The sequence below is a fragment of the Varroa destructor genome, unplaced genomic scaffold, assembly GCF_002443255.2.
Source record: "Varroa destructor unplaced genomic scaffold, Vdes_3.0 BEIS01000001.1, whole genome shotgun sequence".
Lineage (NCBI taxonomy): Eukaryota > Metazoa > Arthropoda > Arachnida > Mesostigmata > Varroidae > Varroa > Varroa destructor.
Genome location: NW_019211454.1, coordinates 12,150,368 through 12,174,367, shown reverse-complemented (window position 1 = coordinate 12,174,367; position 24,000 = coordinate 12,150,368). Strand labels below are relative to the sequence as shown.

The 24,000-nt window shown below is 40.5% G+C and overlaps 1 protein-coding gene across 6 annotated transcripts in view; it reads left to right on the top strand.

Moving 5' to 3' along the window:
- The window catches only part of LOC111245772 (5-hydroxytryptamine receptor-like), a 55,412-nt gene that overhangs the window by 6,089 nt on the left and 25,323 nt on the right, over positions 1-24,000 (top strand). For 2 of the 6 annotated variants that reach the window (XM_022794554.2, XM_022794521.2), the window contains exons 2-3: positions 16,093-16,261; positions 16,682-16,828. The exons of 1 other annotated variant lie outside the window; for it this stretch is intronic. In XM_022794554.2, coding sequence (XP_022650289.1) covers positions 16,097-16,261; positions 16,682-16,828 — 312 coding nt within the window. In that variant the 5' untranslated portion in view covers positions 16,093-16,096. Of the gene's footprint in view, positions 1-10,795; positions 10,870-11,017; positions 11,439-16,092; positions 16,262-16,681; positions 16,829-24,000 lie in introns of all 6 variants that reach the window. 3 more of the 6 variants (XM_086987515.1, XM_086987521.1, XM_086987526.1) reach the window with 3 other exon arrangements.

Genomic DNA, 24,000 nt, shown 5'->3' with positions numbered 1-24,000 from the left:
GTTATCATCAATCATTAAATAATATTCATCTTTTACCGACTCCCTACACAAGGGCTAAAAGTGTATTTTCTCTATCTCAAGCCTTCTGCTAAGGAAACACGAATGGCAACCTCTTCGAATAAACTAATATATCCGTAAAGTACTTAGTGTTGACAATTCCTTCTAATTCATTATTTTTGAGGCTGCGTCAATTTCAGTAAGAAATTGAGCAAACTTTTCGCATGTGCCTTTCCCGGAGAGAATGTCAAGCATGCCTCGCTACAGAGACCACTTCCGTGTGCCTACCCAGGTCATTTAGCCGGAGTAACAACCGTGGCACGTTCTCAACAATCCGGTCTCACTTTTATTTCGACTTTTGTTCTGCCAGTGTGGCCTGCCTCGTGCAGGCTCCATGCAACTATTCCTTCAATCCCGCTCCCTGTGTCTGTCAAAGCAATAATTGTTTGGCGAGATTGTTTTCTCTATTTTCAAAACGCAGTGATAATTTGTATTGACAGCACCCCCATACGCACAAGGACAGTTATTCAACGGTAGTGCCGTCAACAACAACAACAACAACACATACGTTCGTCTCCCTATTTAGCGCCAGAAAACAAGAGAATAGATTTTTTGCCTAGCAGAAATAGAGGGCACTTATTTTACCCTATAATAGACTGTCCCGGAAGCTCATGCAGTTCACTAGAAAGAGACGGATGATTGAACCCCACAGTGTTGAGTTGTCCAGATGCCAGAGGTAGTCTGTTAGTTTAGTCGCTTGTTTGGTTCCGTCAGTCACGGTAAATATTAGGACCTTTCGATAGCATCTAGCGACCCGCGTCGACTTTTAATCGTCTTTGCTAATGTCTCACATTTGCCTCGAATCGTTCTACTTTGTTGTCCTTCCCGAATAACTCACAAATGCACTGGGCACGGACACGGCATACAGAACGGGACCAGATACCGTAGGCCTCCTGCTACGCGCAAGGACAAATAGTGGAAGCCAAATTTGGGCATTTCCAGATCTCAATCTAGATAAATTGAGTGAAGCTGGACCATCATTCGATTAATGAGCAGTGCCTGGTGCAACGGAAACAGCAGAATGCCTATTTAACTTTAAACGTATATTATTGCAATAATATTAAGAATAATAACAATCTGCAAGGAAAAGACCGCATCCAATGAGTATACTAGACAGGGGCTCCTTTGCCATTGTTACAACAGGTGCTACTAATGAAATGTATGAATTCAGACGTGTGAGCGCTAAGCACAATTGTTTACGTATAAGCATAACGATATGTGCACAACTGAGCGAAATAAGAATAAGCACATCTAAGCACAAATAAGCAATAAGTTAAATGGACGCGTTACACGAACACTAAATATAATACTTTATATTACATGTGTCATATATAGAACATTAAATACATCTTACAAATATATCTAACACAACATGTACAGCATCTTGAGGTTGTTTTTTGCTTTCTTTTTCTTGTTCTTTTACAATGAATGATCTCACAAGACCTATCATAAGTTCAAGGCCGAATACCAAAACGACCTACAGCTCTTTGGCGTGGCTTACCGAAACCAATGATGATTATTATCTTCGTATTATGGTCTTACTCTTTTGAGTCTTTCTTGGATGGCTATTAAGGATCGTCGTTGATATTCTTGACCCCTTCGACCTATAGAGGTAATATCATGAATCAAACACGTTACAGTTTCTTCTGGAGATCTCCATTGACATCTCCGAACTGTAAATCAGGAACATACAGTCTATAATACGCAGATGATTTAAATGTAATTGAAATTTTTGGTACGCCGGTCGTTACAAATGGTCTTCTATTTTAATACCATCGACATGCGGTCAGTTTATCATTACGGCAAATGCCGTTTCATTACACACTTACATACATACCCAAGTGTGAGAGAATTAAAGCCAGAGGAACACGACGCACGCACGCACGCACGCACGCCAAGAGAAACATTGAACCAATAGCGAAACAGTCTTAGGCTGGAATCACCAAGCGTCTGGTATTGTAGAACAGAAGAGGCTCAACCAAAGCTCTATCCGAAGAAACTTGTACACCCGATCTGATTCATATATAAATATTCTTTTTCCAATAGGAAAAAAACGACGCTAAATAATGAATGAAGCTTTTATAAGCATAAAAAATGAAGCTTGTGTTTGTATGTCTCTGTACGAATTGTTTAGGAGAAACGTGCAAATCCCGAAGATGCAGGAGTTCCAGACATTCCACGGGCTTAGGAACTCTGCGCGTGCAACGTTTAAATTCTCTTAGTCTAACTGTTATAACTTCTGAATACGATTTGAGTCAGTTTCTAATCTCAGTCAGTCTTGTCGATAGACGTACATATACCTCAGATTTTCATCCTGGTTAAGTGCTGATTCTGATACAAATCATCTTCATGACGATCGAGAGCTGTGGGTGGCATCCTATAAAGTTAATAGTTTTATGGATGCTTTTTTCTTTTCTCAATCATATTTACATACATATATTTTATATGTATGTAAATATGATTGAACATATAGCTAGCTATTTGTCCTGGTACTGTGATACCTTAATGAGCATTTTCGAGCTATAGCACCCATTAACTTCATATCTTTTTCTATCTATCTGTACCCTTTGTTGAGTACAGATATTGTTGTTAAATTGCTTTAATACTACTTAACAACGTATTGAAATAAGAAACCCTGTCCGCAGTGAGGTATCTCGTTGAGATCGACACAAACCACATGTGGTTTCAGCAGGTTCTTGCTGATCGGTATTAATGCAAAGCTTGCCGCAGACAGGAGATGCGTTCAGATGGCTCTAATCCGGTAGCAATCAAGTATCGCACTTGAACCGAATTCTATACCTTTCCCAGATTATACTTGATTTTTTCGTTAGGCTTCTCTTTAAGGATTCTGCGTTCTCTTTACTGAACTGCATAAACGGCCGTATTTTTATGGCCGGACCAATTGCTTGCCCACCAAAAACTCTCATACTTCCAATGTGACATTTTAGTTATACTGCTTACTTTAATAGAGTAAAATGTACAATGTACAACAATAGCAAATACATCTACACACACCTATCCATTTGCGTAAACTTTTGAGGATTTCTTTTTATACTCAGGGCTAGATGTATTCATAATAGACAGACACATTATATATAGATACATGAATTGGATGCTTTATTTTTTACTGTACGAGATTTTGAAGATAAGTTTATTTCATGTACTTCAAGTACACGGAGATGACGCAATGAGACGACACAACGAAGAGTAGGCGAAATTAATAGTGACATCATCAATCATATAACCGTGCGCTAACGTGGTTTCCTTTTTCCTGTAATCTCGGCTTCGTCATTGCAAAAGTAACCACCATATTGACTTTGAGACGGTTTAGTCTTGTCATATATAACCGCTTTAATATTTTGACACAATTTTACTATTTATATTTATCTGAGTTCTAGTTTTACTAAATTCGTCTATGTACAGCAGATTATTTCGATTATCATACTGCGTTGTATAAAAATATACTGTGCAGGTGATTCAGGTAGGCATTACTTTGACTTTAGGCCCATGTCAACTCTATCGGATACAGACATCAGAAACGGCTTTCCATAGCCTAGATCGAAAGGAATATAGAAGACTGCTAGATTCTCCATCAGACAGTCGGTTTCCCAGCAACCTCCTAAAAACTCCTTGGGTTTCCCGTTAGGGGCAGGCTACCGGAAAGACCTTGAGCCAATGCACTTACTCGGATTGCATTCGGCCTGTTCACTGCTGTTCCGCGGACTTAGCACACTATTCTGTCCCATGCTTCAACCTGGTTATTACCGTTTCTATTGAAATTACGTATAGCCGTAGAGTGTTACGCATAACCAGCGTACGGCCGTCGTATAGTAGACGTACTAGCACCAACGAGGAACAGCGATGAGGAATAATTAGTCATCCATCGTTCTTCGGTCTTCCTATTACTTTTACTAGATATTCATGTAATAAAATTGATGTTGTCGCCACTATGTTTTCGGCTTTAAAATTATTATTACTAATGAGGTGGAGTAAAGCGATTGCTATACAACATGATAATGCTAGAAAACAAGTCTGTTCGAACTTCCGAGGATATCTTTGGGTTAGTGTAGGGCGGGACTCAATCCTCCTTAAAGCGGACCAGCGGTTTTGAGGTTTCGACGTAACTGAGTACACCTTTTACAAGTCCACGACAACCGGCTCACACAACGAAAGTTCCTGTCATCCTGACGTACATCCTCCCACCGCGATAGCAGCTTACTGATCTCAGTTGTTTCCTCTTCCCGATAGCATCCGTATTAACCTTTTCCCACTAACGGATATGCAGATTCGTCCTCGATAAAATAGAAGCGAACAAATTTCCACAACCTTCTCTCACAAGCTGGTACATGTCATCGTAGCTCATACCTTTTTGTATAGGTTGGTGTATGTTCATATGGTCTCGATAATAATCTCGAAACACCAAAGCCTCGGCTCATGCTGCGGGTCATGATACTTTCAGACTTCCTCGTTAAGGTTAAACTTATTAAACTACCATCTCCTACGCAGCATTCGAAATATCGCCACTTACCGAGGACTGGTTAGTTGATGTGATACCATAGAGGCACTGAGAGAGGGTAGTATGCTTAATGGCGTAAATATAAGTTGGCGAATCCGCAGAACGGCTTTCGAGTTTCACAGTGCCAATAGGATATAAGGCCTGCTACCCTGATTTGCCTTTCACTGATAACCCTAACTACTACCTGCGGGCGTACGCGTTGATATGGCTTTTTTCGGGACGGCAACCGGTATTTCCTGCTGGGTAAGAGCGCATTTCTAACGAAAAGTACCCGGCTTTTTTGGCGTATAGTTTCAAACTACTAGTTCAGCATGAGGAGAAAAACGCCAGAATTCAATACGCTCATACGCTCAATACGCTCATACGTGACATCGACTGGAAGCACTTCCATATATCGGTTATGCCAAGTTTTCCTCTTCTACCTATAGGAACAATATCTTGTATGTTAAAAAATCTGAAAGATTTCCTCTACACTCTAATGAAAACAAGAAAAAAAAAAAGAGGACTTTGTTGGGTAGCTTTCTTATTAACAACTGTAAAGTACCCTAATGCAAAAGTTTCTTACGTATTACACAATAGGAAGAAAATTGTACGTTCATTTTTCTTCTCTTTTATTTTGTTTGTTATAGAATCGAGGATGTTTCTTTCTAGGAAATGGTTGAGAATTTCTAAAGAAATATGAACATCCTTACGTTGCTCGCTAGCTTTGCCTTTAGAGCATCCTACTATTTATACTGAATTTTTGAAGTTAGAGTCGGTCTCATTTTGAGATGACTGCAATGCAGTCGGTTTACTGGATGCGACTGGTAGTGAAACTACAATGAAAACACAATAAGAATAACAACAACGGGGTGATGGGGATGCAACACGGAGCCTCGTCTTGGAATTCGGGTTTAGGCCGAGCTGATAAATAAGCGTTTGGGTCGTTTTTGGGAAAAGTATCAGGTAACATTAGATCCCGTCTGATCTGTATATACAGTAGGGCGAAGAAGTGAATGAGCTGAAACGCTCATAGAGAAAGTTATACGGACGCTTTACCTGGTTGGCGTTTTTCGTTAATACACAGAGTGTAAACAGTTGCTCAGTCAATAGCTGTTTCATGAAGTATTACCATTGCGTTTGAGATCCAGCAAGTTCGGAGGCAATATCTATGGGTTGCGTTTCGCCACGAGACAGACAGAGTCTGTTTGAACTTGATTGACCTGTCATACTTTTCAGGTCCCTGTTTCTCTTTGTCGATTTCCAGAGGGAGAAAGAGAAATCTAATCGATTGTCTACGAAGGCCAAGCATGAACGAAAATAGTTGTCAATGGTTCACAGTCGGCTCATGTGCATGGCATGGGCTCCGTTGATGTAGCTAGAACAGTCATCTACCACACGCGCACGTCTGCAGCAGATACAACATGGCCCGCCGCCATACATCAACCTCAAATTTGAGCTATTAACAGTAGTAGGCGGCTGATCATGTGAAACGCGTAATCGATAAATGAACGGTACTATCTATGTCTGCGAGGCGTGTTATATGTTTCCGTCCGTATGTTCATTTTCATACTCTATACTATAGTGGATAGTGAGTGTTGTTGACGACAACAGCCGAGCTGAACGCTACGGTTTCTCTCACCGTGGTTATCATTATACCGAATTACTATTGGGCATATTAAAAGACCCATGAGCCGTTATACCACACGGTAACAGTAGCAATATTATAATCTAATGATTTAGTAATTTAAATATTCCTAAATTATGATGAATGCTTTGTTTTTTCAGCCAGCATAAAACGAAGATGCTATTTTTACGGTCATAGATTCATTTTGCTTTCCTTCGCACAGTGTTATCAAATGCTCGAGGTAGCGGTATAGCCGATTCTTCTTCGAAGGACAAACGTGTTTTGACTTCGATCTCCTTGAGTATAACAAAAAGTGCAAAGCCACTGGTATTGTGATACGCCTCACTGTAAGAGGGAACCTTCTTTTTGGCGAAGAAGGCACCGGGACGTCCATTGTGTCACAATAGGTTTATGTATCCAGATTCATTTATCTAACACTGTATTCGTGCATTGCATCTCTGCATCGATTGTGGTCAAACTAGGCCACTAGAGCTTAGTCGATAACTAGAAATTCTTCCATTTCATTTCCTTACAACGTCTACGATGGGTAGCTCTGAAAATCAACGTTCGTATGTTCCTGCTTATCGCTTTCTTACGTTTGGTCTATTTACATTCATTTCGAGACAACGCTGGCTAAAAAAAAATACATACTAAGGTAAAACAGTAAGTGGACCGCCTTGTCTCTAACGTTCAAAAAAAAAAGTCTGCTTCCACCGCAATATTACGACGTGTCCTTTGCCTAAGTAAAAACAATTCCCTGAATCCTGACGATGGTAGCAAAAGGCAATGTCAAAATTTGGTATTCCTCTCAGGTTCGCGAATTGTCCTCTTCTCTTGGCTTAAAGTGAAGAAAAGCGTATCTTATTGACTTATAAAAATATCCAATATATGTCAAGCGCGACAGCGGCTCTTCGCAACTTACAAGGTGGACATAAAACGTTAATCGGTTTATCACAATAGACTAGATACATTGCTTAAGGAAAAGAACACACGCATGTTTCGAAAGGCTGACTAACGTAGGCTTACCTCTTAGGCCGACCTTCAAACAGCTTTAGATTTTAGCGTTCTTCACTAAAAAATTTGTCGAAATATAATAACCATGTCTGTAGATGATTTTTATCGAGCGTGCGAATTCTGGCAATCTCTGGGCTATTCGTTCATACTGAAACGCACGAGTTTCTGAGCGGCAGTGATGATCCCATTGAGGGAAAACTTGAATCGTCCACCTTTTCCGGTACAGGATTTAAATCAACCTATCGTCAGCTATAGCGTGAGTGCAAAAATAGACATTTCGCATTGCATCGATCGGCCATTGGTGCTACCAGAAAAATGTATAACTATATTCATGTATGAATTCGTCTATAATTTATGTCGAATCATTGGTAGAGCTGAACTCTGTAAGAGCCGTATTGAAGGTGAAATACTCGAACATAGGAGCTGGCTCTACTAGAATTGATTAGATTATGGCAAAGTTCATAACTAGCTATGCATTGGCCACCATGCATCGTCAGAAACATAAAAGTAGAAAACACATATCTAGCACGATAAATACTGAGCAATTGTTAACTAAATAGAAGAGGAGAAACTTCCCTCAAGTTTCTCTTTTTATCTATCACTATGTCCTTGTTAGTATATAATACTGAGGTACTCGAAGGCCTTAACGTTGCAACCGCTTGCATCGTCTCGTCGACTGCAGCCTCAGGGCTGTGACCTACACGAGCCCTCGCTTATTACAACAATTTCTAGATAAGTTGAGCAGTACAAGGCTGCCATCGCTTAAGCAGAGAGAAAGCTAAATTTCCCACGGTGGCTGCTGGTTCCCTAATTGACTAACTAGTTAATGCTACTTCGTCCTGATAGGCGACTGTCTGATCGTCTCTTCAGGGCAGCGACTCTTTGTCACTCGGAGTAAGTCTCTCGCTACGGAATCTTAACTCGCTATTGGGGGTTTCTTCTCTACAATCGTGGCTTTTCGCGATGTTGACTCTACTCTATCCTATCTCCTTAGATCCGTACTGCTCAATGAACTAGCTGGAGATGTTCAGTCGTCAAACTATGATTTACTACGACTATACACCTCATCATAGTTACGTCGATGCCTCAATGGTAAATGCCAGAGCACGCTACGTAAAACATGAAACTTGAATTGAAGAGGGGGTGTTCTCAGTCGAAACAAGAATCATCTCTGTCACAACGACACCTGGGGTGACGCATCACTCATCTTCGGTCGTACAGCCACCTCTCGCGCTGCTCGTCTCCCATCGATAGACAACAGTATCAATAACAAAATTTACCACTGATACCTCTCCTGCTATTACTATTCACTGTCAATGCCGGTTCATCTAAGCACAGAAATCATTATAAGCATCGTTATTAGTTATCGGCCGTATGGCATAATAAACGTAAAATATATAAATTTTTGTCATTTGATCATGTGACTTGGTGACGAAATTATCGATCTGACCAGTTTCAAACACCGTGGACGCATACCTAAAGCCCAGAAATAATTTGCTTGCTGATCCTGGAAATATAGACCCAGCATTGACACGGTCAACTGTATTAGCATCCAGTTGTTTAAATAGTACTGTATGATATTTCAGATGATGCGAATGATGAGCAAAATCGATGGCCAGCATTTCAGATATTTCTTATAATGGAAACTATTGTTTCTATGGTCGTCACAAACAATATAAACTTATTATCTTATCAAAAGACCACTTTCTGTTTTGTTAGAGTAAAATAGCTTAAATCCTAATTGTACGATAAAAATATCTGTAGAGGAACGATAACACGTTTTGCAAATAGGAGCGATTATCAGGATAAACTAAACTATCTGTAAGCACCAAATGGTCTACCTTTACAGCTACAGGTACGCGCGGCTCACAATTTGACATATAAAAACAAGTGACAAATGCCGAAAAACATAAGGGCAAATTTATTTTGTTCCGCTACGAAAGTCTGCCTTAAAGGAAATGTATATCGATGGATGCGTTCTGTAGGAACGTAGCTCTATAGTCCTGCTATATATTCTCGTTAAACAGTTCTATTGCGAAACATCCTTTTTTATCCTGCTCCTTACTAACACTTTTTCAGTTTGGTCAGTATTGTTCAATAGTTCCCGATCGGAACGTTTGCTGTGCCCAATAACTCCGCAATACATGGGACAAATAATTATTTAGTAAATACTGTGCACGCTATCATTTCCATCGTTATCGCTCAAAATCTCGACCGTTCTCAAAAAAAAAATTTATCAGTTCATTTCAAAAGCCATCCCATAAGGAACTAAGGGTAACACTTCAAAATGATGTCTGACGCTAAAACTATTGTCAAAAAATATATATGTCATATTGCCGCTAAGCATTGCCTGAGGCAAGTCTCAGAGCAAAGCCAATTGTACCTACGCCCAATTTTGAATCGTATTACTTCTTGAAACCGTTGGCGTCTTCGAGAAGTATGCGTCCACGTCCATGTCCCTTACCATGCCGGTGACAACTGTCGATATGAGAGCTCGTAGCGGCATAATTAGGGTGAAGCCGCACACGACACTCATATCAGCACCATCATCTCTGTCGGTCAGACTACACGTGCACGTTTTTTTCTAAAAAAGTAATTATCAATCTTTATCTATAGAATATATAATAAATATGTAAAATTCCACCAATTCACTCTTTCTACCCAACTCGATTCAAACTGATGGCCAATTGAAGACCGGCTACCTAGGTAAATCGACCCATCAAGATAAGGCCATAAATATCCGAATATTTCAATTGAAAGGTCTTAACAGGGAGTAGTAGTAGTAGTAGTAGTAGAATCCACGTGAACTTTGGATAGGTAGCGTCTAACGTAACGATCTGTGACAATGGCTTGTCAATGCAAGGTCGCTGGTTTGAAATAAAGTGAGGGACACTGGGAAGGTAATCACTGAAACGGCTTCGCCGTAGAAAGCAATGCATTCAAACAAGAGCAAGAATCACGGGATAAATACTAAATACTATAATAAATCTGTGATCTGTGCGAAGCTTAAAGCTTTCGGCGTTCCTTTATCGTAGCAAGCCAAATATTCTATCATGTAAAATAATTGGTTAAATCTGGTCTACACATGCGAAAAGGTACGTCGTGTATGTAAGTCGACACAATTTTTGCATGCAATCTGGAAGATATTCTTGCAATGCAAGTGAGTTTTTTTTTTACTTTGAAAGCCATCATTTCTTTGGACATTTGCTAGTCGGCGAAGAAACGCTTGGGCTTAAATGCCATGTCTGACCCGCTTTTTTGCCCGCTATGGAGAGAACCTTTCCCCTGATCTCCAGATCTTTGAGTAGCGGTAGTGTATAAGCACGCCAATCTCCTTTTTCCTGCCACAGTCATTTCCTGTTCCTACGGTTGCTACGACTATTTATTACTACAACTACTAATGCCACAGTTATTTAGATGTACCTGCAGCTAGACCAATTTGTTATCCCCTTTCCTCGTTGATTTACGATGTCCCAGCCTCTCCTATATCAAGATTGAACAGAAACAGTTCTCCTTTAAACGCTTGTATGTATCAGGCTTTCCTTCTAAGTTAGTCAAAAATAGCTTCTACATATTCATTTGACATCCTGCTTTTTTATTAGCCGCTGGATCTGCGTTCTACCTTGGGAAATGTCAGCTACGCAGTAGCTCCTGTCTCATTCGCTAGTGTTGCAAGGTAAGCGCAGTGGTGTTTGAGCATAAGCAAGTTCTGACTATGGTATAAAAGACTCTGGGTAATGTACACTTCAATTTTAGTGGCGCGTCTAATGGCATCTTCACAACGTGTTTCCTGTGCTTCCTCTACTGTGTATATGACGGGATAGTGCTACTTGATGTAGCGCAGCAATGGCGGAATACGTTGTTCGCCTCGAGCACCACGGGCCTAAAGTGGGCAACAGAGAACAGGGCCTTGTAGAGAGTGGACCACGTGTTCTGACTGGTGGTGGCCCTGGCAACAGGAAAGATTTGGAAGGATAGATCTGGCGTTCCTTAAGCTGTAGTATTCAAACGGCAACTATAGAAGCAGCAGTTGCAATGCTAAATGAGACGGTGCCTAGGACGGCTAGAAGGTGAAACAACACCGCAGCTCAGGTGCTTACTGGTTAGGTGGTAGAAGAGCGGACGTTGGTCAAAGTTACTGCTCGAGCAAGAACACTGGACACATTGGCTGCGCATCGCACTAGAGCTGCTTGGCTTGTTGGGTTCAGCCAGTGGATACCAGCGGATCGGACCGACCAGGACTGTGTAAGTTTTTTCATAGGCCATAGGGCGAAGTGATTGAAAGGGCCACAGCTCACGATAGAATTGACAGTTGATGTGTGCTGTTAGAGCAGAACTATTGCAGACGGCCCTTGTCATTGTGGAACGATGACAGACAACCTCTAAACAAAAAAAAAACATTTAAAAAGACTTTTAACAAAAACTAAATCTATTTATGGGTCTTCCGTTACTTCCATTTCTTACGTGAGTCGACTGAACAGGTTATATTTTATTAAAAGCCGTTTCTGAAAAACTGAAAAAAAGATCTAGTAGTACACAAGTAGCCTAAATTAATTTTAAAGGAAAAATATACTTTTCAACAACAATACAGTGAGATTAAAAAAATTTAATATGAATGTATAGAAAAGTAATCAAATATAATTCTCTCATGTTTCTACAGCCGAAGTTACGTAATAGCGCAGAGAAATACCTTTATAATCAAGGTGATTCGAGAAGAACGCTCTTTCGTACCTCATTGCTTTCTTGCAAAGAGCTCCTTCCCAACTGCCGAGAACAGCAGACGTTGTAAATGACGAATGAATCGATTCGGTTGTACCTAATAAAGATTAATGTTTTTTCGTTCCTTTAGACTTACATAACGTAGCGTTTTCAATCTGGTATAATGAGACACCATGCGTGTAGGTAGTATCTGATCGAATTTTTCATCTTATGCTCTCCCCTCCATGTATCTATTTCCTGTCGGTTGTGGGGATTCCAACCCCATCAGTAGAGGAAACGATCATCGGCCGTTGGAACAAAACGAGCAGTAAGAGGGAAGCCGTGTTCTTTTCGCTTTTGTATATAGAGAATATAGGACTCTATAGGACTTGTTCTCCGGCGTTTCCTTTAAGGTCTGCTCCTCACTGGTCACAGCAAATTGGATTATACCACACAGAGAAGGGGCAGCCGGGGCAAAGACTATATTTAAGAAGAAGGGGCACTTGAGAGAAGAATGGAGATGTGGTCTGTTCATGACTATGAGCTGGGATACGTTCGCCTATGACGACACTACAAACCATCAATAACAGCAGTAGCTGCAGAAGCCATCTGATGTAGTGCGCGACAGCAGTGAAACTGGGCGCAAAACTTGAAACATTTATTTCACAAATGCTAGAACATATAGGTAATATTTCTGTAGATACAATACCTATATTATTTCAAATTCTTCAAACAATTCTACTAGCGTTGAGCACTGCTTCGGGTGACTGGCTCCCAGCACGGAACCAACTGGGTCTGCTTGCGGGTATGTGGGCACTCGCCTAATTTCGAGCCTAGACTACCTCACGTGTTTCTAAATTTAGTAAGCATTGTCGCTATCAGTGCATCATCACACTGGGGCGGGTACTAATATAGCACATACCCATGACTTTTTTGTTTCGCCCTTTTCCTCGAGTTCGTTTGGTTCTTGCTTCGTCCACTGATATTTTTGCAGCCCCATTTAAGGCGTCGTCCCGCCGCTTGGTTTCCCCTCCCCAACCCCTGTTACAATTACTCTACAATTGTTCTCGGCCGGGTAGATATCAATCTCGAACGCTTGCCCGTCAGAAAGCCACTAGGAACCACGATCATTTTCTTCTTTTTATTCTAAAATTGCTAGCTAAATCTCGTAAGCTCTGTGCAGCAGTTTCCGGTGCCAGACATTACGGACCACAAATTCTGATCGATATCGTTAGTACGTATTGATACACGTTTACTGCAACTGCGTAATCATTGTGCGTTGCAGCCTTGCAGGCAACAGTTCTCTGAAGCACCGTAGCAATAAAAACGGGGCGGTACGTTATTGAAAGCGGATATGAGGCCGAGGAATAAAAAGGGAAAGAGTGAAGACTGGACGGTATTTAGCAAAGTTGCAGGTTACCTGCAACATTAAATGGCGAGAAAGTACCACAGCAATATCAAGGTGGCAGCAGGTGTCACCGATAGAAGCTAAAGCCCAGACTAATTATCCTTGTTCTGTAGCTCTGCCCATAGGAACGCTGAACGCAAAGAGCTTGCTAGTTTAGTTTTGGTGGATGAGGAAGTTGGCATTCGTGAACGTCTTCTTAATTCCTCTAATTTCTCTACTCAAGCTTTCCTGACCGAACAAAGCTGGCGCCGCGAAAACCAGTAGCATCGACGCGCCGCTAGGCCAGCTGGGTTTCGAGGCTCGAGAATGTAGTAAAGCTAGAGAAAATGGGGATATATACGTAGGAATTAACTCAACCTGTGTATCGGCGATGCATTGAAAAGGGCTCCAAAAGCAGATGCATGTAAAGCCTTCCAAACAGATGAAGTCTAGAGGCTGCTCATAGACAATTCGCGTTGGTCGAAAATATGTTGCCAGCAACCGTCCAGTAGCAGAGGGATAGCATGCTTCTCTGATATGAAGATGCCGCAGTTGTTTGCCTGTTGCATTTGCAGGGTGTTATAGGCTGTTCCCAGATAGAAGATTTCTGTACGAGAATTATTCTTATGTATGCGAAACCGTACCTGCCCATGTCGTAGCTCGCTAATAATCATCACCCTCCAGACCTGGAGCAGCTGTCAGAGTTCCTTGAGATTGTTGTAGCTTTGGCAGGTAACAAAGCAACTACTGTTAACTACCACAATTGCAGCTGTCATTAATACTGCCATCGTTGGTTGTCGGTCGTCTTGTCTGATCCTCTGACTTGCTGTGAGAATAGAGTTACGAGAGGAAAAACGGGGCTAGTCTGTCAGCGATCGTTAGAGTCAGTCGAGTGGCTAGTTTTGGGGAGGTAGACGTCCTCGCTAACGTCAGACCCACTGAATGTACACTGCATGTGCTTTCCTTCAACTCTGTACTTATCGCACAGGCAAACAGAAGTTACTTTATTATTTCTGTGATTGTATTATTGGAAGCGAAAAGTTACGCAGCGGCAGAAGGATCAACGGCGAGCAAACAGGACTCCACCGAATCTCGAGCTTGGACGCACCTTAGAATTAATTATGTTGTTGCTATTATCGGTAAAGGTGACAGAACATCTGATGGGCATGATATGCGATCAGACGATAATATATATACATCGAGTAGCTCGTAGACCGAGTGTGCGCTGAAGTGGAAGATAGAAAGTATGATTTTTCAACATAAACGTTAGATGTGAGCGTTATGGTTATATCCATGCATCAACTGGTATAATGGTGCGTAAATGAGATTACGTCTGTATCTAAAATAGAGTGAATAGTACTCTGCAACGTGAACACCAGCATTAACTTTGACTGGTAGCAAGATTCTTGTGCTGTATACTTTGTGCAAGCCTTTAGGGACCCTGGACCACCGAGTCGTTACTTGCATATGTTATCTTACCCATTTAATCCGAGATTCTAACCCGTACATAATGGGCGTCAATAAGTGTGCCAAATAAAAATAAAGAAAGTACGTTCGTGAAAACACCCTTACTCTGAAAACAACTGAGTTACTGCTATCCTTGTTGTAAGCTTTGTCGGCAATATGAAACAAGCATCTTGCTAATGAAGCTAGGCTTGATAACTTTACTAGAACAGATGGTTATACACATAAACGTCTGTATATCGTAAAGCGGAAATGATGCTCTTCTCCAGCATCCGATTTCCTTTTATGATTCAGCTGCGTAGCAACGGAGCGATGTTGATTCTGTTGGATTCAGTAGGCGTTCTTGGTATATTTGAAAAAAAAAACACAATAACAGACCTTTCTAACTGAAGTTGCACTGATCTTTGTCCAGATCGGAAGTGCCTCGTTTAGCCGTTTATGCGGCAATTCAAGTGAATAAACAACACGTATTTATAGGTATTATGAAGAATTTAGCGATTTAACACATTTGCTAGACCGAACGTATCCCGACTGTAGTATTTGCTTATCGCGAGAATCTTCGCACGAATACAGATATATGGATGATACCAGATAATATAGTACTACAATTTTACTATGTAGCTTAATAGCAGTTTGCGAAGACCTGTGTAAGTGTCTTTCCAACTGAGTCCCCTTCGGCGATAGTCTATTAATGGGCTTTACGCTGTTGTGATAACCTAAGAATTGTTTTCTCTTTTATGTCACATCAAATTCGCTGCTAACAGAGGCAGATTATTCGCACATATACGGTATTTCGGTAGCGTAAACAACTGCGGATATCGACAGTACTATTGTTGTACAAACAACAATATCTACCTCCGACGAGGTAGCTACGTTTACGGCCAACCCCCCCCATGGAATCACGTTAATATGAATGTTTTAGTTCCTATCACCTCGAACACTCTTTTCATTCTCTCTCTAGCTTCATTCTATCTTTCACGTCACCCTAGTTCTTTTGTCCGTCTGGATAGCTCAATTAGGTGGGGAAAATTTGTCAGCTAGTATATTTGGGATGGAGTGTTTGGGTATGCGCCATTTTTCTGACCGTACACGTCGTAAAATATATCGCTTTTATGATTCAATTAGACATAGGATATGCCTGTTAAACAATGAAGAAGATAAAGGCATTCCCGCTTGACACATCTTAACACGTATAATTGGACCGTTGTTGGAGGGACCATATGTAGATACGACAGCTAGTTGAATGTTACCGTACTTCCTCTCATATCGTAATCCTGACGTTTGCTGCTGTTGTCGTTCCGTGCGTGTTTGTTTTGGACTCTGCTTCGTTTGGTTCTGTTTGGCGTTAAGCGTCATGTCATGGCTGACAGAGACGCTATTGACCAACTGGAGCAAAAATCGTGCCGTGGGCGAATCGCTAGCAGTTGGCGAAACGCTTTCCCCCGGAAGACAAAGCTCTCAAAACGAACCATACCCCGGCTATCAGAGAGTCGGTCCGAGATCCCCCGACGATTACGAGGTTCGTATGCGAGATTCTGTTCGTTTTAGGTACTTCATGTCTATATATATATATATATATATATATATATATATATATATATATATATATATATATATATGACGTGTACGAACAAGGTTTTATTTAACTATAGCGCCACCCGAGCCCACTGTTATATGACCAGCACATTCCAAGCAACTAAATATGGCCGATTAGTAATTTTTCTTACTCAATTTTCGGTTGATGTTTTGTTACTATAATTACGTATGCAGAAGAGACTTGTAACCGCGAAAAACAATCCATTCTCTCTATTGAAAAGAGCCGTAATACTTCAACGTCTAAGTAGTTTCTTTTTCATTAGTATTATACCTATACTAGCTAGAATACAATCCAAGTGAAGCATTAACTATAGAATCTAAATGCTGAACGATTCTGGCGCAGGTAATGGAGTTGTTTGGGGATCCACTCCCAGGGAATACGGCGCTGTTGTTGGGTCTTGCAATTGTGCTTGGCCTGATTATCGTGGCCACAGTGATAGGAAACATCTTCGTTATTGCGGCTATCATAATAGACCGAAATCTGCGGACGGTAAGTTTGTTTTAGCATTGTTTACTATTTTCAAATTGAGTTAAGTAAGTACTCCCCCTTTCCTGCAATTATCAGCGAGCATATCTGGCAAACTTTGAAGTTGGATACGTTTTGAATTAAGTGGGTTAGAATAATGATTTGATAAGTATTAGAAACACTCTCCTTTATTTTTTAAATACTTGTTCCAGCGCTCTGGCAGCTTCTGGACAGCCATATACTTGCTATTCACGTTCCCGTACGTAATACTTCTATCTGTAGTTTCTCAAAGCAAATAAATAGTAAGATATGCTGCTCTTCTTAAGGAATGGGTACGATACGAATATGGTAGTCCCATGGATTTCGATCGAATTGAAACCAACGTTACATACTCCTTTGCTCAACCTGAAAAGTAACTGAGGCACGGCGAGGGCGTCTGTTGGCGGATAGAGATGGTTGTCGTCAAGTGACCAAACTACGTGCTTTCCATTGCCGTGCGTACGATCTATGTGTTTCTTGAGAAACTTGAGAGAGCGAGCTGCATTTATGGTCTCATTTTGGGCGATCTTTCGGTATACTATATATCCTGTTTGCAGCAGGTACTACGATCGTCTCATGCCCGAACCTACTCGATGCTGTTATCCTAGATTTTTTCCATACGCATTTCCTACTTGTTTGCAGTCAACTCACAGGAGACCTATTTTTTTTTTAACTGAGTCTCCGCATTTACAGTATGTGGGTTATACTTTGCCAATGCTTTTTTGGCTTTTGGCACGAAACTATGCATTCGTGAAGCCCCTTGATTTTAATACGTGCTCATTGCAGGTTTTCAACACTGCAATCTCCGTTCTTGGAATTATTGCACCATTAAAATAATAAACGTTTGTTTAAGTTTTTTTTATCTAATGTCCTAATTAGGTTCCGATGAATCTTCGCACTGTTGTAGCTTTCGGGGACAAAAGCGTGATTTTTGAGCGTTGATTTTCCAGACTAGAAGATATTTTTCCCCAATTCCAGGAGCCCAATTTTGCTGGAGTAAGCTCAGCGGGTTTTTTTGACAAGTTTCTCGAAGACCGAGGCATTAAGCTACCAAGTTTCGTAGTTCAAAAATGATTCAATTTCAAGGTTCGCCGATTCGCTTGTAATGGCTCATATATATATATATATATATATATATATATATATATATATATATATATGTATCTTTATATATATATATATGTTTCGTGCCAAAGTGCCTGCGATAACTTAAACCTGTTATGACTCTGGGGTTGTGCGCTTGATTGATTTTGTTTCTGGCGCGTGGCTAAGTTGAAATCCTATTGCATTCCACATGCGAATTTATTCTCTATGCTACAAAATGGTTGAATTATTCTAACGACAAATCGTTCAATGGGGCATTCTTCTGAGGATTCCTACATGAACGGTACAACATTCCGTTCACTGCTAACGGAACAACGTCCTCTTGGTACGAAGTATGCTCACTTCGTTCAATTCACGCTTGGAATTGTTTATGATGCTCATGAGTGCGTCTGCGTGACACTTGTTTAGAATTACAACTATTGAAGTGAGATGACGCCTGGCAGAGCAGATGCTGCGATCGATAAAGGCGAAGGTCTTTGGAAAAGTACTTTATTGTTGGTTATGAGCATTGGACCCAATAGAAAATCGTGCTATTTATCTCCACGAAGCTTGAAAGGGAGGGAAGAATAACTGAAGTCTTTTCAACTGAATATGTACATTCACGCACCCTTTACGGGTTGTTTACAGGTTCCTGTAGGAGCCGTGAGTGAAATAGTATATCTACATATGTACTTTTCTTTACGAGCGAGTCTCCTTTGGTGAGATGTTTCTACAGCTCTATCACTAGAATGTTAGCCAACAACGAAATACTCGTTACCTTTTTCATATTAAAATTTTGTGAGGAGTTGAACGTGTTGACCTAGTCTAAACTAAAAGATTACTCGGAAAAGACAAAGAGCATATGGTCCGTCTCTTTGATAATCAGGCAACTACAAGAACCGATCATTTCTGTTAGAAACAAAATAGAAGAGAACTTCCTCCGCGATCGAAACCGTTTGGGCCGTCCTGGTTGCTGGTCTTGGCACCCTTATTTTCGTTTCCAATAATTGCTTGTATGGTAGATAGACGCACAGCAGTGAATTCATCTGAGAATATTCGGTTATCTGCTAGATCCAGAACCTATGAAGGGTAAGAGCAAAGGGTGGGAATACAGACAGCACGCCTATGACACCATTTGTCACCTCAGAAACCGTTTCCTCCCCAAGGACTCTTTAGCTTCTGCATCGCTCGTCGGTCTGTAGAGCGAGTAGGGTAACATAGCGCTTGTTACCGCGGTCCCACGAAGGTTGAATAATTGCATAGCGGAAGAAATAGGCCAGGCCGGCAGTAATGTAACATAAAATGTGATAACAGAAAAACAGAAACAGATAGCGATAGTTGATTAGTATTGTACAAATGTGATGAAGGAAAATAATTGTACGCCCGTTCGCCCGTGAGGTGGCTAAGGCTATGGAATCGTAGAAATTATCCGTACACACACATATACATAAATAAAAAGTACACGGGATAACATATTTTAGCTACAGATAGAAATTATTGCGCAGAGACGGCTTCTACATAGACCGTATACTCGTTTTGTCAAAACGAGAAACGAACGAAGAAATATATGAACGCTCACACTCTACAAACTACCCGTCGCTTAGCGTTGTGTTTCGCAGAACCAATAACGATCGAACATTATATATATATATATATATATCACAACTGTCTATATGTACTCTACAATGCTACAAAAGCGATGCGGTAGTCCGTGACCATTTTTGTTCGAAGCGGCATGGAATATATGAATGATAAATGTTTGAAATTTATTAAGGGAATACATTAACCCGCGCGGAACAAAGCTTTAATAACAGATTTTCTTGCAACTCGAACTGCTTTTAAGGCTTAATTATGTGTACCTGAAAAGCAATCAGCCAGATCAATGAATAACTAATGAAACCTTTCTGAAATTTGGATTCTTCATATATAAATATGTTTTTGAAAACATTTGGGACCTTCGTAGTATATATATATATATATATATATATATATATATATATATATATATATATATATATATAGAGAGAGAGAGAGAGAGAGAGAGAGAGAGGGGGGGGAGAGAGAGAGTCGATTAATGCCGTCGAGTACTGTAGTACTTTTGCCTGTTGTTGCATATCTTACTTAAAAAAATCTATGTAAAAGTACAGGCCATGCTTGCAACAAAAGGCGTCTATTTATCAGCTTTCTATTCTTTTATGTTTCACTGTTTTTTGCAGTCGTCAGAAGCTGGGACGGCGAAAGACTTAACCGCGTGCGTGCTTTTGACGGTCACTTGTGGTAGATGAAAGCCGCATATAGTTAAAGATTTGCTCCGGTTAACCAAACAACAGTCCCTACTGCTCTTGTAAAGCTTCTTGCAAAAGCAAGGATCATTGGGAGTTCTGTTCTGTTTTTTCAAGCTGAGACGTCCCAAATCGTCCTAATAGAAGCAATTGTTGATTTATAAAACCTGCCATAAGGGCTGACGAGAGAATATACTGCCACGGTTAGGCGTTCCAAAGATCAAAGTTGGCAGTGATTGAAAGGAACAAAAAGGTAGCGTTATTTCTTGGCAAAAGCCGCCGAATATATGAGCGATAATTATGCTTATGTATATATACATATAATATAATGTCGGCCGAAATATAATTTGGTTTTTTCTTTTTAGCTCTCTCTAAACGCTGCTAACTTTTCAAATAAACCAGCCTTTATCATTCAAATAAGTTCCTAGATTTTCTATAGTCCTTGACAGTGAACAAAGGAAGCCGTACTGCATGACCTGGGCAACTGTGGTTCAAACTCAAATAAATTTTTGTTCAAAGCTTGTAAAAGTTTTTCGGGTTATCAAAACCATATGGTGTCTAGTGTTATTGTGTAACATCATCATTCTGTGCAGTCCTCTGTTTCTTCAGAGGCGCTATGCTGTCCGTGTTTTCACTTAACGATTTAGCAAACAAACGTAATGAAATTAGTTTACCTTCAACAACAAACGCGCAAGTGTTTTTTTTTTTTTTTATGTAATCATACTTAAACGGTATTGAGGAGTCTTCTACTAATTGTAAAGAAAATGTCAACCGTGAACACCTTGGATAAATGTATTTATTCTTATGCAGTATATTGTTGGAAGGCCCATTGGGCATAATAATCTAAACGAGAGCGATCGCCATATTATAGGCTGTTTGTGTGTAAAGTTCGGCTATTTTTACAAATCGAAGGTCTAAAACTCGTTGTGAATACAACAACGCGTAATGTGTGTAAACAACGCCCCACATACGCACTCGCACAAACAGTGAAACTGTTGTCGAAATCCGAAGTTTCTCATCTCTCGTTAGCCATTAGGACGACTATCTGTTCCGTCTGAAATTCAAGCTGATGATATACAACTGATCTACAGGATGTTCGTCTTGCTGTAGCAATGCATTATCAGCCAAGTCTTTTTAAGGGCGTACGCGTCTAGGACGCGTAGATTGATGGCATTGAAAACAACAAAGTCGTACGAACTCTGACAGTAACGACAGACAGCGAATGACGGCTGTGCAGACAACGCCAAGGTGAGCGAACCTCCGACTGAACGAGGACGTGCAATGCATTTCTGGTGTGTCGAGGCGCGCGAGCTTGCAAAGTCTCAGAAACCCATAAGCTGAGCAGACGAGAGACTTGTTTGCAACCGAGAACTGTTGGGCTGGACACATATCTCACGAGGGCCAAAATGCTACCCTTGATGAGAATGGGTCGATGTGCTAATTTTATTAGGCACAAGTTTTGTTCCTGGTTGAAGACGTTAGGAACATTATTCCAGCTTGAGCCGGCATAATTACAACAATGAACTCAAGTGTACACAAGATACACTATCAAGGTAACGATATAAGAACCATTTTGTCGAATAAGAAGACAGTTCTTCGACCAGAACTAAATAATTGTATGATCAGAAGTGACATACTATAGTCTGTAGTAACACAGCTGGATGTAATAAAGTAGACGAAGTGAATTAACGGAACTTTCGAGATTATGTCGTCCTTTATATCAGCGCTCCTTCTAAGTAAGACGGAGAACAAGCCGGCTGAGGCAAGCAAGCTGATAACGGTAGCGTTTCCCTGTCGCATATTGCGGAATAATATCCTGACTACTTTTTATTTCTTGTTCAGAAACATGCAATAGGCCATGAAAGGCCAGACGAGGTTTTCCAGTTGAACTTCTCATAAGATGCTTTGAGACGTGCTGCTGTTTCCTCCGCATACCAGCCCGCATATTAGCGCTTAGTAACCTACTGTGATAATGAATATTTTCCGGACGAACTTTTATTGGGAAGTAAAAGGTATCCTCTAACCTCCATGGAACGATTTATTTCGAAGTTTAAAATGACGTATGGGAGTGTTCGCATATAATTTCAGGAACGCCCAGTGTGATAGATTGCTTTTCGTCCTGACGTTGACAAAATAAGCTTTAGCATCTGTTCACTAGCCTGACATAGCCTCAGCCGCAGCTCAGGCGAACGGCGATCAAAACATAGAATCAAAAACACCACATCTACTATTAGTGACTGGAGCAGTTCTCAGACATATGTAATGCAGGCGGCTTGTCGTCTGCCGGCACTGTCTTTTCTTACCATCAGAGAACATTTGTATGTATACCTTGACGACATTTTGCAATCTATTGCTCCCAAGACACCTATGAATAACTATAAATAACGATATTCCTAATTGATAATGGAACAATATTTCATGAAGGCTCTATAAGGCTAAAATTGAGCGTTTCTAAATTAGTCTGTAATATTAGCCAATGCAACAAAGGCACTTACGTAAGAAACATGGCACCTCTGTATTCTCAAACAACTTACGCGTATGTTTAAAACGGATAATTGCAATGACATATGTCAGGTTAGCGAGTGGTAAGATAAGATACGTATCATTTGTAAACAACAAAGCATAATCGGAAGAAATTAGAAAAAAAAATCAATATCAAATAGCATTGTTTTTTATTTACTCGACCGCACGCTAAAACTGTTCTTATATTGTTGAATAGAGTAGATTTTTCAGCGAGAAAATCAATAACAGGTTCCACTTTATTATTGCGGTTCTCCGGACCTTAACTCCCCTGTAACAAATATACATTGAAAACACATTCCTTGCTTTACTATATCTGCCCTCTGTCCGTCACGCAGCGTTAATTAACCTATCGAAAACTTTGAATTTAATTTTTTTCCTTCAGTCACTTACACGGAGTGTACCCAAAAAGCTAATTGTATGTTCATGTATATGTACGTGTTTACGTCCAACACGAAGCTCTTCTGCAGCTTTGATTTCTGCTGTGTGTCCGTCATTCGATCGGTTTGCCTAGATTGGCCGATAATCGAAGGAACAGATTTGGATAGTATTGCATGTACATTACAAAGGATGCACTTGCAGGCCGATTGTAGCTAAAAAGCAAGGGCCCTTATGTTATGTCGTCAATGTTCACCTTGCCTCTCTAAGCCTGTTACAAGCATTTGGACTCAACTTCCCCTATTCTTGCGCTTTTGCCGTCCTATAGGTTAGCTTGGACTGCGCAGGCCAGTTCAGAATGTACTAAGCAAATAGCGAATTACAGTAAGGACGCCCTTGCGGCGTGATCTTTTCGACCATCAAATGGCTTTTAATGTTCGAGCCTGGTACGTGCGTCAAATACAGACAAGAAGTGACATTAGGGATGATCGCGATTAACTTTCTGATCAACTTATTTAGTCTTTTTCTATCAATTGTAAAGTGTAAGAACGTTATGTTTATGGAACACCGTTTGAGACTTCCGCTCTTATTAGCAAATACCTTTAGGCCGGCTATGATGTGCTTAAAGAATTATTGCAAATATTACCTGGTTTAGTTCTAAGGAAGTTTTATTCCATTTTTTTTTATAAGGTTTTCAAAGGAAACATTATCAAAAGTTGCTACATGACCCTTAATGGATAAAAAGGTATATCCAAAAAAATAATTGTGATTCATTTTACTTGTATCTGTTGATATTATTTGTTACTATTATTGCTTCTTCGCTTTTGGATTAGAGACCACATGTAATGCGTCTGGGGAATCGGAATCTGATTAAATGGAGATTATTTATTTCCA